The sequence below is a fragment of the Trachypithecus francoisi genome, unplaced genomic scaffold (assembly GCF_009764315.1).
Source record: "Trachypithecus francoisi isolate TF-2019V2 unplaced genomic scaffold, Tfra_2.0 Contig01585, whole genome shotgun sequence".
Taxonomy (NCBI): Eukaryota; Metazoa; Chordata; class Mammalia; order Primates; family Cercopithecidae; genus Trachypithecus; species Trachypithecus francoisi.
Genome location: NW_022681444.1, coordinates 2,255,958 through 2,276,338, shown reverse-complemented (window position 1 = coordinate 2,276,338; position 20,381 = coordinate 2,255,958). Strand labels below are relative to the sequence as shown.

General features: G+C 44.1%; 2 protein-coding genes across 4 annotated transcripts in view; one reads left to right on the top strand and one right to left on the bottom strand.

The window, feature by feature from the left end:
- Window positions 1-407, bottom strand: part of OLFML2A (olfactomedin like 2A) — a 36,121-nt gene extending 35,714 nt beyond the window's left edge. For both annotated transcript variants that reach the window (XM_033190849.1, XM_033190855.1), the window contains exon 1: window positions 181-407. In XM_033190849.1, the coding sequence (XP_033046740.1) occupies window positions 181-279 (99 nt within the window). In that variant the 5' untranslated portion in view covers window positions 280-407. The remainder of the gene's footprint in view (window positions 1-180) is intronic.
- A 5,842-nt stretch (window positions 408-6,249) lies between these two features.
- Window positions 6,250-20,381, top strand: part of NR6A1 (nuclear receptor subfamily 6 group A member 1) — a 262,712-nt gene continuing 248,580 nt past the window's right edge. For both annotated transcript variants that reach the window (XM_033190833.1, XM_033190837.1), the window contains exon 1: window positions 6,250-6,575. In XM_033190833.1, coding sequence (XP_033046724.1) covers window positions 6,476-6,575 — 100 coding nt within the window. In that variant the 5' untranslated portion in view covers window positions 6,250-6,475. The remainder of the gene's footprint in view (window positions 6,576-20,381) is intronic.

Genomic DNA, 20,381 nt, shown 5'->3' with positions numbered 1-20,381 from the left:
GCTTCTTCCCCTACGCTCTCCTCTCTCGCGGCCCCTGCCCCTGCTGCTTCAGTGCTGAGAAGTCCCAAGTTCGGTTCCTCCGCCCTGGCCCCAGGCGTCCTCTCGGGCTGCACCCCCGCCACAGCGCCCCCTCGCGCCCCGCTCCCCGCCGAGCCGCGCCGGTCCGAGGGGCGCGCGTACCTTACTGTCGGCGCGTGCGGGGCGGGCGCTCAGCAGCAGCAGCAGCGGCAGCAGCGGCAGCAGGAGCAGCGGCCGGAGCAGGAGAGCAGCCGCGGCCATGGCGCCACGGGCACGGCGGGCACAGGCGGCCAGGCACGGACGCTAGCAAGCGCGGGCTGCACTGCGAGCTCCCCGCCGTAGCCCGCTCTGCCTGCCCCGCGCCTGCACCCTGCTGCCCGCCTCGCGCCCCTTCCAGCGCCGCTGGGGGCGGAGCTAGGGCGGAGGGGGCACCCCGCCCCGCTCCGCCCGCCGTCCGCGGGGCCTCCCCGTCGTTGGGCGGCTCTCCCAAGGGCATCCCTGCCCGCGCGCCAGGGTGGGTCTCACTCGCAGCTCGCAGGAGCAACGGGGCCAGGGCGAGGCGCGTGGGCCCCCTTGCACGGACGCAGGTCCTGTCCTGTGAGCCGTAGGACCTTGGGCGTGTCCCTTCATCTCTGTGTGCCTCAGTTTCCTCACCTGTAAGATGGGGGACTCGTGCTTTCCTTTTGGAGTGTTTGTAAAGTTCGCATGAAAGACAGATGTTCCCAGGGCACGTGAGCCCTTGCGTTCTCTGATGCCACCCATTTCTGGACAGAGACCTGACTGCTGTTAGCCTTCCCAAGGCTCAGCACCCAAAACTTATCTTCCATCTTTCATTTCTCCTTCCCTCTGGAATCTCTCCTGTCGGCTCCCAAACTCCAGTAGCTTCCCGCTTTTAAATTAAAAAAATTTTTTTTAAATAGAGTCTCACTCTGTTGCCCAGGCTGGAGTGCAGTGGTGCCATCCCAGCTCACTACAGCCTCGACCTTCCCAGCTCAAGTGATCCTCCCACCTCAGCCTCCTGAGTAGCCGAAACTACAGGTGTGCACCACCACCCCTGGCTAAAGTTTTTTTTTTTTTTTTTTTAAGAGACGGGGTCTCACTCTGTTGCCTAGACTGGTCTCGAACTCCTGGGCTCAAGCAGTCCTCCCACCTTGGCCTCTGAAAGTGTTGAGATTACAGGCGTGAGCCACTGCAGCCAGTATTTCCCTTTTTTTTTTTTTGACTGGGTCTTCCTCTGCCATCCAGACTGGAGTGCAGTGTTGGGAATACAGCTCACCGCAGTCTCAACTCTCCAACTCAAGCTATCCTCCTCCCTCAGCCTTCTGAGTAACTGGGACTACGGGCATGTGTCACCACGTTGGCTAATTCCTATATTTATTGTAGAGATGGGGTCTCCTATGTTGCCCAGGCTGGTCTCAAACTCCCAGACTCAAGCAATCCAGCCACCCCAGTCTCTCAAAGTGTTGGGATTACAAGTGTGAGCCACCATGCTTGGTCTCATTCTCTTCGTATAATTTATCACTCAATGGGACTGTCTTTCTTGTTGGCATGTATGTTTCTTCTTGTTGGCATGTATGTTTCCTTGTGTTGGAGCATGACTTCCCAGGGCACATTCTTAGTGTCTCCCCAAGAACATCGAACTCAGTTGTTCTCAAAGTGTGGTCCTTGGTCTCACCCTCCGCATTATCAGATAACTTGTTAAAAACGCAAACTCTCCTAGCCTGGAAAACGGTGAAAACCCGCCTCTACTAAAAATACAAAAAATAGGCCAGTGTGGTGGTGTGTGCCTGTAACTCGGGAGGCTGGGGCAGGAGAATCGCTTGAACCCGGGAGACAGAAGTTGCAGGGAGCGGAGACTGCACCACTGCACACCAGCTTGGGTGTGACTCTCAAACAGAGTGAGACTCTCTCAAAAACAAACAAAACCAAAAAACAAAACTTAGCCGGGCGTGGTGGCACATGCCTGTAGTCCTGGCTACTCGGGAGGCTGAGGCACAAAAATCTCTGGAACCCGGGAGGCAGAGGCTGCAGTGAGCCGAGATCATGACACTGTACTCCAGCCTGGGTGACAGAGCGAGAATTTCTCAAAGAAAAAAAAGAAAAGAAAAAAGAAAAAAATGCAAATTCTCAGGCTCCACTACAGACTTACAAAATCAGAAACTCTAGGGGTGGAGCACAGCAATCTGTGTTTTAACAAATCCTCCAGGGGGTTTAGGGTTTGAGAACCACTGACCTGGCACAAGGTATGGTGCTCCACAATTCTCAGCTGAGTCAGAGAACCCTGTGCGAAGCACACATTGAGTACAAATAAGCTGCTGCTGCTTCTTTTTTTTTTTTCTTGAGAAGGAGTCTCACACTGTCGCCTGGGCTGGAGCACGGTGGTGTGATCTCGGCTCACTGCAACGTCCGCCTCTCGGCTTCAAGCGATTCCCCTGCCTCAGCCGCCCAAGTAGCTGCGATTACAGGTGCCCGCCACCGTGCCCAGCTAATTTTTTGTTTTTAGTAGAGACGGGGTTTCACTATGTTGGCCAAGCTGGTCTCAAACTCCTGACCTCGTGATCTGCCTGCCTCGGCCTCCCAAAGTGCTGGGATTACAGGCGTGAGCCACCGCACCCAGCCACAAATAAGCTTCTTTTATAACTAGAGATCCCCTGGGAGGCATCAAAACCGGGGCTAGATTAGTGTAAAAAGTAAAAATTGTGTATGTTCTTATGGACATAGACTATCTGAAAAAAAACGCAAAAAGTCAGCATGGTGGTTCTAAGGAGATAGATCCAGGGAGTACGAATTTTCATTGAATACTTCTTTGCATCCTGTGGATTTTGCAATGTGTGTGTCCTATCTATTCAAAAACTGGACAGAGTGTACTTAAAAGAAATCGAAGCAGGCAGGGGGGATTCCCTACCCCAGCCCTTTCTCAATGAATGCAGCCTGGCTCTGACTCTAGGTAGGACAAGGAAGAGCAAGGCTGCTGTCACTGGAGGAACTCTGCCCCCTGCTGGCTGTTCCCCCGCATGACCTGATGATCTCTGGCTGCCTCCTCTTCACCCTTTTCTCCCTCGTTGGGCTCTGGTCACCACGGATTCTCCCAGCTCCTCAAATGGGCCAAGCCCTGATCTGGCCTTGGGACCTTAGCACATGCTGTTCCTTCCACCCGAAAGCCTTCCTCTCCACCTAGTCCCACTTCTAATCATCCTCCCGACTGAGCTCAATCTGCCCCGCCTCTGCCTCCCAAAGTGCTAGGATTACAGATGTGAGCCACCACACCCGGCCATGCCTGCCTCGTTCTTAGCTGTATCCGTTCTTAGCTGTCTGCTGCCTCTGGCCTCAGAACCACACCCACTAAGATCCCTCCTTATCCTTGGACACATTCCTTTCCAGATCTTTTGTCTTGAGTCCTGCAGGTGGTAGCAGAGTCTTTTTCATCTTTCTGAGCCTGTCCCCACGTTTCTAAACTGGGGGGAAAGTACTGATTTCTTAGGATGGTTGGAAGAAATGTAGAGAAATTAGATAAAAGGCCCCATAGTAGGTGCTGGACTCATAGTGAGTGCTTAGTTCCTAGAGCCCTCTATGCTTAGGGCAGTGGCTGAGGTCTCTAGCCGTCATTTCCCTTGCTCTTCTCAGTTTTGTGGTATTTGACTCTTCCCAGAAGCACTTTCAGAAGACATGCATCTGAGATTTAGAATCACTCTTTAAATAACATTAGTAACAGGTTCCATTTATTAGGCCAGACCTTTAACTGCTTTGCACGCATCGTTTAATTCTCACAGCATTCCTGCTAGGTAGCAACTATCGTTATTACCCATCCTCTCTTAGAAGACAGGAAATAGAGGCTCAGAAGTCACTCGCTTAGGGTTGTTTTTATCCATTCTTCCACCCAGTCAGTAATTATTGAGAGCCTACTATGTGCCAGTACTCAGCAGTTGGGGTTATGAGAAAAAAGGGATGTGACTAGTCAGGGAGGCGTGGGAAGGTTTGTGGAAGGAAGGGACGAGTGAGCTGTAGTCTGAAGGACTGGAGTTGTTTCCAGGGGCTGAGCATTTGGCTGGACTCTTCTGCCCATCTAAGAGGGTTGACTTAGAATCTTCATCAACTACCAAAACCCTAGGGCTGCATGTTTCTGCAGTGCCACTTAGGCTCTGATGGCATCTCCAGGGACAGAGAACTCACTACCACCAGAACCTGTGACAAAAAGGTAGAGTCCCGAGAAAGGCCAGATGGTCCTGACTTTTTTTTTTGAGACAGAGTTTTGCTCTTAATAAAAATTCCTTTTTTTTTTGAAATGGAATCTCACTCTGTCGCCCAGGCTGGAGTGCGATGGCGGGATCTCGGCTCACCGCAATCTCTGCCTCCCAGGTTCAAATGATTCTCCTGCCTCAGCCTCCCGAGTAGCTGGGATTACTGGCATGCGCCACCACGCCTGGCTAATTTTGTATTTTTAGTAGAGATGGGTTTTCTCCATGTTGGTCAGGCTGGTCTCAAACTCCCGACCTCAGGTTATCCACCCGCCTCAGTCTCCCAAAGTGCTGGGATTACAGGTGTGAGCCACCGCGCCCAGCAAGGTCCTAACATATTTTAGAACCCATAGCTGAGGGAATGGCAGGCCGTCCTCTCTCAGTCACAGGGTTTAGCTCCGAAACACTGCTACCTAGCAGAGGGGATCTAGTTGTCCCTGGGTGGAAGGTATTAAGGAAGATGCCACTGAAGAAACATTTGAACAGGATCTTGAAAGATGCATAGGAGTGTGGGAGTGGGTCTGGTGAACTCAGCCGCGTTCCAGCTTGAAGGAGCCAAGGATTAAGGTTCTGGTATGTGTCAGAATGAGCTGGAATCCTCATCACTTCTGGTGGACTTCATCACCAGAATTGCTGGATAGGGATAATATTGTTGCTACCTCATAGAGCGGGTACGAGGTTTAGACGGCAGAGTGATAATGTAAGTCTCCCAGATTACATATGAAATAGTTTCACCAGTGTTGGTAAGGTCCAGCTGCCCGCAAGTGTAGAGAAGCGTTGCAACTTTCGTAGCAGGTGAGGGAAGGGGTGTGGTGCGAAACGTGGGCAAAGGACAGGTCAAGCAGGGATGCGAAAGCCAGGACGAGGACTTAAAATTAGGCAAAAATGACACAAAAGAGCTAAGGCATTGGTGGGGCAGGTGGAGCAGGAGAGGGCGAATGAGCGGCCACCGAGGAAGCTGCAGCATAATCCAGCAGAGCAGAGGCGGGCAAAGCACCAACGTTCTCGTTCTTTGTCTTCAAGCGGTCCAGGTAGGCCTTAGACCCTGGGCGGCAGCAGCGAAGTCCTTTTCCGAACGGGTCGCCGAAGGCGGACACCCCGGCGCGCCCAGTGACCGGTGGCCGCGCGCCACCTGGTGGCCGCAGCGGGCGGATACGGCCGGGGGCCGCGGAGCAGCTGCAAAATTCGGGATTTTGCTTCCGGAAAGCTTCGGGAAACTGAGGTGGGAGGGGCAGGGGTTTACGATCCTCCAACTGGATCCCGTCCTTATTCCAACCCCCTTTTACAGATAGGGAAACTGAGGAAAGGGGAAGGCGAACAAGACTGGGTAAGAGATCCCTCTCAAACGGAAGGTTTCAAGACACCTGGAGTCAAGAGCCTAGGGCTTTCCTTAATAGCCCCAATGGCCCGGAGCTTAGTTTGCCCATCTGTTCTATGGGCAGGGGGAAAATGAAAGGGGAGGAGGGGAAACTTTGGTCTTTCCCGCCCACCCGGAGGTAAAAAGGCTTTAAAGACTACCCCGGAAAGAAGAGTTTTATAGATTCTATTTGCATACGAACGCAGTCACCTCAGGTTAAACTCCGGTCCTTTAATCTCCGGTCCAATTTGTCCTGCAGCGGCAGGGAGAGGACCTCGTGAGTACCTTCAAGCCCCGCCTCCAGGGCCCCGCCCACAGGGCTGGGCTTTGTTGCACGTGCTCACCCGGCTGCCTCGCGATCCACCTCCTTGGAAAGACTCATTGTTGGGGTGGGGGGTTACGAGGACTCTTAGGGAACTTTGATCAGGTATAAATCACAATCAAGAGAAGGCCCGGAAGTATCCGCTTACTACGTAGACATCAAACTCTTTGTCATCGTTCTTGATATTGACAGACTTTCGCTTTCCCTTCTCAGTGCCCCCTTATCCCTCCTTCCACCCCTTCAGTTGGTGCGGTCGGAGTGGCCGGCCTCGCTGAACGGACTCCAACTCCCAGCGTGCACCGCAGGGCCGTGCGCGGCAGCGGCGTGTGACGTCAGGGGAGGGAGCTGGCCAGTGCTGAGGGGGCGCGGCGCGGAGGGGCGCGGAGCGGCGCGGAGCCGGGCGGCTAGGGGCCCAGAGAGCGCCGCGGCCAGGAGCCCGCGGGCTCCTGACAGCCTCCTCCCCTCAGCGGACGACGACCACGGCGACTAGGGCGCCGGTCATGGCGGAGCAGCAAACCCGGCGCGGACCCTAGGCACCACCGCATGGAGCGGGACGAACGGCCGCCTAGCGGAGGGGGAGGCGGCGGGGGCTCGGCGGGGTTCCTGGAGCCGCCCGCCGCGCTCCCTCCGCCGCCGCGCAACGGTGGGTGAGGGGCCTGCGACGCCCGGGCCAGGCAGGAACCGGCCTCCTGAGCCTCCTCCAGGGATCCCCCTGCTCTCAGCCAACCCTCGCCCCGGGAAGCCGCAGCGACTCCGCGGCCCCTTAGCGTGGACCTTCACCCCGATCCCCCTCGGCGCGGACCCTGCCTCTTCTCCCCGGTCTCGCTCAGGGTGGACCCTTCTCCTCCGTCCCCGTTCCCTTCCGCGCGGACCCTCCCCCTGCCCGGGTCCCTGGGCACCGAGCTTCATTTCCCCCTCCCCCCGTCCCTTCTGCACAGGCCTCCCCTCCCCCCGTTCCCTCAGCACCAATCCTCCCTCCTCCCCCCGGGTCCCCTCCCCCTGTCTTCCCAGCGCCGAACCCTCCCTTCCCCCCGGGCCCCTTAGCTTGGAAGTCCCCCCCGCGGTCCGTCAGTGGGGGCATTCCCTTTCACTAGAGTCCCCTTCGCGCAGAGCCTCTCTTTTCCCCCACAGGGGTTCCTCCTCCCACCTAGGACGCTCGCTTCTTGCCCTGTCGACCCGACTCCACAGCACCCTTGTACCGCTCAGCTTTCTAGAGTGTTTTTCTCATCTGCAGCCTCGCGCGTTCTCCCTTGAATACTGCGAGCCCCCCACCTCTTCCGAACCCCTGTTCGCTGGACATCCCCCAGTCGTTTCCTTTTTCGGACCCCTTCGCGCCTCCTGCTTCCTCTGCGCCTCACCTTCCCCAACGCCCCGCGCTCTCTGGCCGGTCGCCGCCCCTGCTCAGCCCCCCTCTCCGCCAGGCAGCGGCTTTCCCTGGCCGAGGGCTCCAGCACGCCCCGGGGCCCCGGACACCTGCCTCCTCGCGGCTTCTGCCCGGCAGGTCTCGGTCCCCACCTCTTAGTCTTAGTTCTCCTCTTCCTTGTCCGGATGCGGGACCCTGGGCGCTGAGAATCCCTCACCTGGCCCGGCCCTTCCTCCTACCGCTCGTCCCTTGCCCCCTCGCCCGGGCCAGCTCCTCAGGTTCCTCGGGGCTTCCTCACCCTCCTCCCCTTCGCTCCCTCCCCCTGCGGGGTGTTTTATTTGTATCTGTTTGATATTTTCCTCCTCGGTGTTTGCCGCGGAATGTTTTTATTGGTAACGTGTTAGGAGCTTTTGTGAGGTCGTAAAAGGTGAACTTTTGAACTTGGAAAGCGCCCTGGAGCAATTAGCGCAGGCGATCGCCCCGGGAGGCCTGCATTACAAAGGGTGCTCGCACCGGCCGGCAAACGCTCCGGCGGCCAACCCGATTTATTTATTTATTTGCCCTGTTTTCCACCTTTCACATCTCCTCATTTCCGAATAAAGGGAGGCTCTCAGAGATCCGTACCTCCTCCCCTCGCTGCGCCATAAACTCGCAATTCTCTGAAAGATCTAGGACCGAACAGTGTCTAACAAGTAACAGATTTCAAATTGAATGCAAACACCCAGGACAGTTAGGAGGCACTAAAAATTAACTGCTTCACCAAGAGGTTTCTCAATCAGGACAGTGACCTGGCAGGTGTGGGGAAAGTAACCTGAAAATAGGTCACTTAGGCGCTCAGTTGTTGAATGAGTGAGTAGCTACAGAGGGTGGAAATCATGGGTTGGATCTGTGCCTTCATGCGTTTATTAACTCGTCAAACATTTTGTTAGTTCAGGAAATCTGGTGTTTTTACTAAAGAGAAAAGTCCGTGTAGGAGAGAGCTTGGTTAACTTCACTTGATATTGCTGATCTTAAAAATAGTGATGTGTTTTCAAAGCTCTTTTTTTTGTTTTTTGTTTTTTTAAATTTGTGTGTGATGTCTAGGTGGCTGGCCGTTCCGTGGGCTGTCGTTGGCAACTAATTTCTGAATGTGACCATGTTTGAGATCAATAAAATTCCGTGTCACAAAAGGGAAAGCTGGAATCCAGTTAGTGTAGGAGACGGTATCATAGGAACAAAGGATTTCTTTAATGCCTTTGACTTTTTAAGCTAGTTTGTGTGGAGATTTGGTTTGGTATTAATTTGTGAATGTTGTAAATCCTGATCTAAAATTACCCATGCTGGTGTTTTTGAATCCAAGCCCCAGCCTATCTCATATCCCATGTTAGCGTGTATATTTCTGTGATGCCTTCCTATGTGTGAATACTTCCTGTACCCACCTGTGCATATAATGTAGATGACGGATTTTACTGCAATTCAATATTTACTGCAATATTGCTTTCAATTCTACTTGAGACTCATAGTGTTGTAAGAGAAACCTAAGAACTGCATTTGTTATTAATTATTCATTAGTACATTTTAGAGAACTCAGTGGTAATTTTAACTCTTAATCAGATTTCCCACTCATAGTCTCATTTCCTCAATTGGTCAGAACCATTTGAAAGAATGTTATCGAGCAATCCATTTAGGCTAAGGTGGCTTTAATATTTTACATTAGTCTGAGTTAGTGGTACAGATGTTTTCTTTTTGCTGAAAATGCAATGGGAACTTCTGGCAGCTTGATGGGCTTAAAATACACGAGAAGCTAGACCGTTGTGGGATATTTTTCAGTGTAAAAGCTAACATCGTGCAGTGTTTTACAATTTATGTTCATTAGCACTTAGGAAGTTAACATGCTCACAGAAGAATTGTCAAAAAAAGTTTTAAGTTTGCTTTTGGAACAATGGGCACATTTTTTCTCTGTGGCTTCCTAATTAATATTTTTTTTTCCAAAAATACATGAAACTGCTTGTTCTGAGTAGAAAATAATTATCTCTTTTTTAATCATAGTGGCTGATTTCTATTTTGTACGAACTGTTTTCAAGAGACAGCTATATAGATGGGGTCTTTTGGTCTCTGTCATAAAGAAATAAACTGGAGGTGGCATTTTAGAAATGTTTTCCTACTGGAAACGCCATTGATGCTGAATTTACAGTCCTTTGAATGGTTTTTATTCTGTCAGAACAGAGTTTCTTTCTAGCCTTTTGATGCACCATCATCCTTCCAGGAATTCCCTGTGCTGACTGCGCTATTTTCAGTTGTTGCTTGTAGGTTTTCATAACAAACATGAACTCATTTAGTTGTAATAGAGGACTGCTCCCTTTTGGGATTTCAAAGGAAGATGAATGATTTGAGGAAGTGTATGCTGAATATTGCACTTGTTCATTTTAAGAGAATGAGGGAATAGACTTTTAAATATTTAAAGCAAAGGAAGGCAAAGGAAGGTTATAAGCCATTATAAGTAATTAAAAGCATATTTTATGTAATTACACTTTAGAGGAAATGGGGAGAAGTTCACCAAATAGCAGGATTCCTTTTTCTCCTGCTGTAACCATGCCGTCCAAATGTGTATGCGGGAAAATAAATTGGCAACTGTTTCCCATGGTGATTTAACTTTTCAGTTCTGTGATTTTAAAAATTAAGTTAATTCTGAGTTGCCCCAGAATTTTTTCCTACTCCCATTAGAAAAACCAAAACCAAAACCAAAACCAAAAACATGCTGTAGTACTGTTGTTTCTTAGTACGTACAGCACGCAGGTTTTGCTTTTTTTTTTTTTTTTGGTAGCTTCTGTGACCTCCAAGAAAGGCAACAGTGAGCAAATTCAAGTGGTGATTTTGCATAGCTGAGGTGGAGATGACCACATTTACAATCTCTAGTGTACAAGCCACCAAATCTGTCAACAGTTCTGATTCATGTAACCAAAATATGATGACATGATTCCTAATCTATAATTCATTGTGACTTCTGTAGCAAAAAGGTGTATGCAAGGCACATGTGTTAGCACATGAAAGGAAGCTGGATGAGGAACTAATAAAAAAAAAAAACTGCTGGTAAATTCCCAAAAATACATCCAAATCACACATTTCCGTATTTTATTTAGAATTTCCTTGTTTCTCATTCCCTACTTTTTTTCTAGAGTTTTGGGGCAAAGGTGGAAAATAGAGTTTAGATTAAAATACCACATTTTAGAATAGTGGAGGATGCTAGGTGGAAATGCCAACTGTTGCTGTAACATTGGTAAAGGAAGTTTCTTATACCACCCCTAGTGTTTGTTGTGCAAGTTGGCTTTAAATTGCTAATGATGCTTGCATGTTTTGGAGCTTGGAGCTTAGTTTCATCTGTGTTAGTAGGAAGACTTACCGCTTCGTTTTTATAATTGGGTAGGTATTATTTATTGGTTGTGTTGAAAAATTGGTCTGTTAATGAACTGTGTTCAGATGGCAACTTCTGACTTAAGAATTGCATAAAGCCAGGATAGATTCTCCCACATTAGGAGACTTCATCGTCAGCAAATTCATCGAGATCTTTGGGGCTGGTCATAATTTTTGCTTCTTAAGTTTATTTTTGGTTTATAGCCAAATTAATGACACTTTTCTGTTCAGTATTTTTTCCATGCATAATAATTAAGTTGAAAGTGACACTTGAGAAGATGTATTTTAGAGTAAATTTTACATTGTTGGTTCAGTCTATTTTTTTAAGTAGGACAATAAAAGTGCCTTATTTCATGTGTAAAAACAGATTCTAGTAATGTGTGAAAAAGGTCAGAATTAGAAAAATCAAAATTCTGAATCAACAGATAAACACACTTGTATTTCAGTAAAGGATAAATGTGCTTGAAACGATTTTTAACAGAAGGTAGCTATCTAATCTGCCCCCGTAAGTAGTGATCTGATATACCCAACTCTTTGTAATACTTTGAGAGCATTTCCAAAACCAATTAAGTTGTGAAGGAAAATGTTTTCTTTCACACTTCTTCTTTAAGATGAACCTTAACTTTTTAATTAAAGTTTTTTCCTGGCTCAGGTAATTTCTTAAGGGTTTATGGATGCCTTTGATAACTAAGGTTCAGAAATACCAGAATTATTAAAAATCAGCAAGAAAGTGGTTTGGTACCGAGCAGGTAATTCTTTCTTGGGTATTGAGCTTTCTAGAGCTAAAGTTTCAGATTCAGCTGAGCTTAAATTTAAAAAAAAATCCTCTAGATGTAACTTTGACATACACATTTCTAGAATTCAGCCAAGTCTTTTGTTTATTGCTTGTTTTCCAACATGGCTTCTCTTTAAGAAAAAGACAAGGGTGTTAGACTGTAACACCCTTAATAGGTAGTGGAAAATCAGAAGAAAACCATTGTGAGATGTCTAACCTAGTTTTCAGTATGGTGGAGAAATAACCACAGGAAGAAGAAGAGAGCATAATTTGAAAGAATAAAACATTTCCTATGGTATTTCGTTCTTCATTCTTTGTTACCTGCATTAAACAGCAGCCTTTGTAGAGAAGCTTCTCAAAAAACCCAGATTTTTTCATTGGTTACAGTTATTTACTAGTGTAACCTGGTAATTCTAATTAACAGTGATTTAGTTTGGGAGCGGACCAGGATTTCCTCAGCTGGCTGCTGGGGAGCTGAATTGCTTTCTTCCCCACCTCCAGCTGCACCAAATCTTTTGATCCCCAGGCTACAGTGGTTGTCATTTGAGAAAGCAAACTGAGAGAAAATATGTTGTGAAAATAGCCTACTTTGAAACTTCATTTGCATTTTGGAATTTTTGTTCTTAAAAAAATTATAGGAATAATTGAATTCCCAAATGTTTATCTTGACAGAAGCTAACTGGCCAAATTCTTATGTCTAAATAGAAAATTCCTGGATTTCCTAAAATTTTTTTGCTTTAAAAATTTCGGGGGCTGTTTTAATATTGATAGTCACGATTTTAAAAGAGAAATGATTCTAATTATAAATTCACGGGAGGGTTTCAAATGTTTTGAGTTTCTTTAGGGAGTGTGTGTTTGGGACAAATAAAGTTATGCAATGGAGTAGTTTTCATTCAGGGTAGTTTGTGGTTTCTCCATCAGCATTATATAATAAGCTCAAATACAGAATTATAGATTCTTATGTCTTGTACTAAATAAACCATACAATTTGTTACATTAAGAATTGACTTTAAAAAAGTGTCTTTAAATGATGAGGTCTTTGGATTCTAATTGTAAACTCTACACCCTTCAATTTGTTTACACCAGAGAAGCTATTCAAGCATAAACCACAGATGGCAGTAGCAGTATATTTTTCTGTTTCTGGACTGATTCTTTCCTTTAAGTTGGTGTCAGTTCTATGGGCCCTGTTGATAAGTCAGCTGGCAGGTGTAATGTTTCTAAAACCAATTCCCTGGGCAGCAATATGTAATGTATTCAGGGAAACAAATCCAGGCATTTGATTTGAAGATATACTCTGTGGGTGGTTTGACCCAGAAGAGTGACTGCACTCACTGCCCAAGTGAGGAATTACTTTAAAAATTTGGTAATAGTGATTAAGGGAGTTGTTAGAGTAATAGCTATAGCACATTGGAATTGTAGTGGTATTATTAGCAGAGAATGTATCTAACAGATACTTGCTTGAACAACTGTTTGCATTGGAAACAATTTATAACTCATTAAAAATATACTCAAGATTCATATTTTGAGAGAGAAATGCACAACTAAATTCTTCATGTGAAAAAGATGGATAATCTTCCCAGCTGTTTATTTCCAGTTCCTCTTTACATTTCATAGAATTGGGGATTTTTAGATCTGTGTATGAGAGCATTTTGGAGGTCTAGGAATGGGTTCTGCTTGCTCTTACATCATTATAGTGCCCAAATTTCTGTATGCTCTATTTTCTTCTAAAACGCTGATGGAAAAAAGAGATGATTGATTAGATTTCCTGTGATACTTTATCTATGATGTTTCCTTCAGGTATAATTGCATAGTTTAGGGCTCAGGAAACATTTTAGTAACAAATCTACCTCAAAATGAAGCATAGACTGATTCCGTGAAGGAAATAGCTTAACCATATAATTTTCTTTCTTTCTTTTTCTTTTTTTTTGTGATGGAGTCTCACTCTGTTGCCCAGGCTGGAGTGCAGTGGTGCAATCTGGGCTCACTGCAACCTCATCTTCCTGGGTTCAAGCGATTGTCCTGCCTCAGCCTCCTGAGTAGCTGGGATTACAGGCATCCACCACCGTGCCCAGCTAATTTTTGTATTTTTAATAGAGACAGGGTTTCACCACGTTGGCCAGGCTTGTCTCGAACTCCTGACATCAAGTGATCCACCTGCCTCAGCCTCCCAAAGTACTGGGATTACAGATGTGAGCCACCACGCCCGGCAGTTTTCATTTTTAAAACTAATTTTATTAATTCAAGTCCTCATTTCAGTCATGAAGCTGTATCACCTTGGAAGAATTAAAAATTCAGTCTTTTAAAAATTCCTTATGCTCCACTGGATCAGATCCAGTGTTCTTTTTATTACGGCTAACTCCAATTTATCTAATTTAGTCTTTCTGTCACAAAAGAAAGAAAAGCTGGAAGGCAGAACACTTCTTTGTAGCCTTATGTACTTTATCCTGCTTCCTCATCCCTTGCCTTTTAAAATTTATAAACAAATAATGAAGTAGTACTCAAGTGTATTTTCTGTCATTCGTTGACCATTCATTACTATTGTTTGTTTCAAACTTAAACTCTTCCCATTTATTGAGTCCTTAAATTTATTTATGGTTGCATCCAAACCAGTGATTTTCAAAGTGTGGTCTGCAAACCTCTGGGGGTCCTTGAGACCCTTTCAGGATGTTCTCAAATATATTTTAATCATAATGCTAAAATACCATTTGCCTTTTTCACTGTATTGACATTTACACTGATTTTGCAGAAACAATAGTGAGTAAAAACTGTTGGTCCCTTACCAGAAATCAAGGCACAAACTGTATTAGTAGTCATTATATTCTTCACTTCCATGCACTTGTATTTTTTAAAAAGACTTTTCCACTTAATGTCATCCTTGATGTAGCAGTAAAAATGATGATTAAATCTTGACCCTTGAGTACATGTACTTTTGATATTCTGTGTGACAAAATGGAAAAGTACATGCAAAGCACTTCTGGTGCAAACTAAAATAAAATGGTTAAGACAAATTGCTTGTGTGATTATGTTGTGATCTGAGCTAGCTACTTTTGTTCATGGAATACTTGAAATAATTATACTTGATTCAGCCTTGGACATTTGGCAGACTGTTTTTTCTTAAATGAACAGTGAGTCTGTCATATCAAGAAAAACTGACAGTATTGATTGCCAGTAAATAAAATTTGAGCTTTCAAGCAACGATTGGTTTTGGAAAACTTGTACTTGCCACTAAGAGCTTGACAGCTTCCCAATGGTTAAAGCCTTTTCTGGTGAGATGGATGATGAAATTAACAAATGTGATTTTTGATGTTATGAAATGTGTCAACATTTTGAAAATCTGAATATCTCAGTAGTTGAGTATTTTCCAAAAGATCTGTGTGTGATATAACAGGAACCTGCATGGGTAAGAGATCTGTTCAAAATGCCAGATTGATCAATAGATTTTAATGTAATGGATTACACGTAGTTCATTGATACGTTTTTAAACTCACACTGAACTAACCTTTAAGAAAGTACCACTTACTGAGTTTTGGTGTAGTATCAAAGAAGACTATCCATAGTTACTTTAAAAAGCAAATACTGCTTCCTTTTCCGATTATAAATCTGTGGGGTCAGATTTTCTGCCTGTGCTTCAACAACAACAAAAGATCACAATATACTGAATGGAGAAGCATGTAGGAGATCTAGCTGCTAGGATTAAGCCAGATATTAAGGAGATTAGCAAAATGTAAAACAGTGCCACTCTTCTAATTTTTATGTTTTATTGGACAATTTTATTTTTCATACAAATGTTATACGAACATGTGGTGGATTTATTAAATTTAAATGGATTATTAAATATTTTAAATTTTTCATAGTTTTATTTTCCAGTATGATAAATATCAATAGGCAAAGCCACATAAATATCAACCCTTTAGGGTCCTTCGACTTTTTAAGAGTGTAAAAGGGATCCCGAAGAACACTCAGGCCAAAATATATGAGAACTCCAGGTCTAAATGAACTAACGAAATGTTAGTAAGAAGATGGTGACTTCGCCAGATACCATTAGTAGTACTTTTTTACTTTGGAGTTTTCTTATTTCCCTCCATAATTGAGCTACTTTCATTGAAAATGAGTTCATATCATTTTAAGTTTTCTTTGCTTGGGAATACATGAAATGTGTGGTAGTGCACTCTCACTGAGTTCTCTGATAAAGCTTTTGTTACCTGCTACATGAAACCTGTTGCTTAACTGATAATTGTCTTGTGGCAGCAGTTTTTCCAGAGAACCAGTTGCCTCACCAAGGGTAGACTTATACTTGTGGAAATAAATCTGACGATAGAATTTCTTAAGAGTCATTGCTATAAAATAATGAACTATTTATAAGAGATAAAGATTCTATCGTGCTTTTTAAAACTTCCATCAAGAATAGCTTGCTTGTTTGCTTTCCTCACACATATTTGGCTATCACTGAGTCTTAGAGTTGTGATTTCGGTAATGCCATTTTGTAAGTTGGTTTGCTTTTAACCTGGTTTTCACTGAGATGGTAATAAAGTCTGTATAGGAGAGGCATCTCTTCCTCTGGTCTAAGAATATCGTTTCCTAGTGTGAGTAACATTTTAGTGTAAGTCAATTACTGTGTTGTTAAAGAGTTAGAGATTTACTCCTTAGGGTAGTTGCTAGGTAGAACTCATCCTGTAGTGGGCTTGCTGGATGAAGAAATGTCACGTAACAATGTGAATAACAAATAAGGAGTTACTGCATCAGAACTCAAGGTGAAGCTTGGGTAGGTGTTGAAAGATGAGTGAGATAATTATTTGGGCTTCCTTCCTAAGAGCTCTGTAATTATCTTGATGTTCTTGGAGTTTCATGTAATGTACCTTTGAAAACATTTTTGTGTTCTGTGGGGATTGCAGCTTAGTTATAAGAAAATACAAGCCTTTCTTTTTTATCTTAATGTTTGGATTTCAAGATTCACATGAAATCTTCCACTGCATTCTTCAATTTAGTTAAATTTCTTTAATTATGAAACCTAATAACTGAGACAGATAAGGCTTTTTCTTTCCATATTCTTACTGTACTCTTGAAATCTAACCTGTCGGGAGACTTCCTCTCTCTAGTCTAGGAATCCTTCCCCCAAGATGCCTATTTAGCAGGATAATAAACCACCTGGGGGAAACCCCCTATTGACATGCATTTAGAAGGCTTTGTTTTTTTGGAAATGGCAGTAGTAGTCCCATCCAGGGAGGAAGGATTTTGGTTAGATGGTGTGAGGCAAAGAGCAGGGACTCTGGAGTGTGGCCTAACAAAGATCACAGCTATGCGACTTTGTCGCTTGAATTCTCTAAACTTTAGTGTTCTCATTTAACATTAATAGCTAACATTTACATAGTGTTTATAATCTAAACACCTATGTACATTTATCCTCATAACTCTGAGGTAGGTGTTCTGTTATCCTGATTTTACAGGTGAAAACTGAGACCCACAGAGTTTAAACCTCCAGATTTCACAGCTAGTAACAGCATTAATAATTTGTTTCGTAGATTTAACATTCCCTCTTCTCCCATATACTCTGACATTTCTGAAATTGACTGTAGGGTTATAAGGATTAGAGACAAGATCTGTAAATTGCCAAGCATAGTATAGTATCTGCCTAAAAGCAAAATCCTGAGAATCTGGGCCATTTATATATGTTAGAGAGGCCCAGAATTCAACTTTTATTGATTAGAGAGCCAAAAAGACCCACTCTTAGCATTGGAAGTGACTTTTTTCTTTTCTCTCATGTTGGCTTTTTTTTTTTTTTTTTTTGAGACGAAGTCTCTGTCTCCCAGGCTGGAGTGCAGTGCTACGATCTTGGCTCATTGCAACCTCTACCTTACGGGTTCAAGCGATCCTCCTGCCTCAGCCTCCCGAGTGGCTGAGATTACAGGTGCCCACCACCACGCCCAGCTAATTTTTGTATTTTTAGTAGAGACGGGGTGTCACTGTGTTGGCCAGGCTGATCTTGAACTCCTGACTTCATGATCCACCTGCCTTGGCTTCCCAAAGTACTGGGATTACAACTGTGAGCCACGGCCCCGGCCTCATGTTGGTTTTAATAAGCCATTGGCCAGAAAACAGTTTTGCCAAATCAGGGACAATCTTTGGTGAACCCAAGGGATGCTAAGGAATGAAGGTGTTTTGAGTTACTCAAGGCAGGGGTACAATGTCTTTTATCTGTATCCTAAGCACTGAAAGTTGGTGTTCTAATGAACATTGAATGAATGAAAGAGGCAAGTCAGGAATATGAGCCTTTTGCTTATCTCAGAGCCCCTTGCTGGTAGTCAGAGAAAATTTACAAAATATAAGGTAAAGGAATATGCTTTTCAGCTACTTGAGGGAATTGGGGACAATATCTAAGTCAAGCAGCGTGTTTAAGCTAAATCCAAGGTTCGATGGGCCCTCCTGGAACTAGAATGTAGTTTCTGTTTGAAAACATGGTTCTCCTGTAATTTAAAGTGACTAGATACCCTAGATTAAGACGAGATGGCCAATAAACTAGTGGCTGTTTGCTTGACTGCATTCGGGAATGCAGCTTAGGAGAAGGTGGCCTTTGTCCCATGTACCTTTTTAAAATTCTGTCACACAAAGGAAATATAAGAGCTAGGTGTCCAAAATTTATAAAATATAGAAGGTGATTTCCTAGCGAAAAGAGAGATAGTGAGAAAGATGTAAAAGAGGATAGGCAGTGTGGATTAATAGACTATGTTAGCAAAGTAGTTTGAATAGGAAAAGACTTCAGAGAGGAGCCCAAACATTGAGGAGTTATGAGGCCCAGGAGATACTTTATACCTAGGATCTGATTCTCAAAGGCGTGTTCACCTATAAAAATGGTCCACCTATAAAAATGGAGGAGCTAAATTAAATTAGATAATCCTTGAAAGGATTTTCCAAGTTTATGATGGAATGAATTGGGCAAAACAGGAAGTTGCAGTTTAGAAAAGTCCTGCCTAAAGCAAATCGCTGTGGTACTCACTGCCCAGATTCTCTGGGATGATTTTGATTTCAGATACTGTTCTATCATCCCTCTAAGAATATTTACATTTACCAAACTGCTTCCTTGTTCTGCTTTAGAACACTTGGCTGCTTTACAGTCTGTGGGATCACATAATTTATCTGTAAATTTCATTCTTTCAGTCTGCCTCATAAAAATGTTTACAGTTACAGTTCTGATGTTATAATTTGTAATGTAAATTTGAAATAAGTTATGGAGTATTTCTTTTGTTTTTTAAACAAGATCACTTTTTTCATTTATAACCCCTCCAGGCCACACTTTCTCTTTTTTGAGTACAGTTTCATTCACTGAGTCAAACCCATAGTTAATTTTAGAGTTTTTCCTCATTCCTTGTCATGGGATATTTATCTGCAAAACTCATTCAGCATTGAGAAGAGTGCTGTCTTCCTAAGATTAAATGTGCTTCATTTGAGAACGTTGATTCATTCAGGGAAATTGCAAAACAGAAGGGAAACTTCCTGAAATGCTGCTGGTCTGTAAAAGGGAACCCAGCAGGAAAGGGGAGCGGTGCATGGGGGAGGGGTGAAGCGAAGAGTGTAGCAGGGTAGCTGCAGTTGAAATATTCATCAATCATTTTACTGGCACCAGGAAACCAATCAGCCTTTTAGGGAGAGAACTTAATCAATCACCTGATGTGGGAAAATGCAATTGCTTTCCCACAAAAAAATATTCCCTTTCTTGGTGACAGATCGAATCTGAAAGATACTTGGGTTCCCTGGAATTCAGAACTGACTGCAAGCACTTGCTGAAAGTACTGCTGTGAAGAAGCGCATTTAACATTTGGAGATAAAATTTCCTATCTGCTGTGAGCCTTTTCAAAGTATTTCAAAGTGAGTTTGCTTTTTGTACAGTGTGCCCATCAAAAAAAAATACTGAGCATTTTTGTGCAATCCGAAGTGTGTGAAACACTGTAAATTTATTCTCCAAAGCTAGTTTCAGATAAGGACTTCTGGCTGGAGAATACCCGATGTTTCAAATGCCTTGTTTGGAAAGCAGGGTTAGAGTATTGTCTAAGGAACATATCCTGGGAAACACAGTTGGAAGTGCTTGCATATAAATAAAAGCAGGAGAGATACAGCTGCATCGTGTATTTAGGTTTTAAATACTTGTGATTTCTGAGCGTCTGTCTGTGCTTGAATTGCCTGTGGCCCTTAGGTCCTTTGGTTCTTAGATGTGAGCTGCTTAAGAATCTAGTGTTTTTAAAATGAATGCATGGTCACTGAAGAGAATATGGAAAAACGAAGGGAAAATAACCTATAATCCTACCACTAAGCAACTTTCATTGTTTTCTTCTAGACCTCAAATCCAAGTTTTTTTTTTTTTGGCAATTTTTAAGTCATACAATATATACAATTATGTTTTCTGATTTTTGTTTAATTTTAAATGTTTTTTCTCCTGTTAACAAACTTCACTCATTCAACATCAAGTTATTTGAAACTTTCGATAGCTATATGACAGCCCATTGTTTTTCATTGCTAGCCATTTAGATAGGTTTTATTTTTTCAATGTTTTAACAATGCTTCTCACACCATCTTGTGCTTTCTTTTATCTTGGCTTTTTTTGGGGGATAATTTTGAGAAGTGTGTGTCTATCTCAAAGTACCCTCACCAACAACTACATTAATTTACACTGAGATACCTTGCATACCAACATCTAGGGCTGCCAGCAGTACTTATTTATTTTAATAAATGCCTGGTGCTTGAGATAGAATTTGAGATAATGTGGGTAGGCTCTTTGCTTTTTATCATTTTGAGGGGAGAGAGAGTCGTTTCCCTCCCCCCTTTTTTCTCTTTTTTTATTCTGGCACTAGAATGTTGCCCTGCACCCTCATCCTACCATCTCCAGCCTGGTCAAAGCTGTGCTTAGGGACCCTTCTGAGGCTACCTTCTTT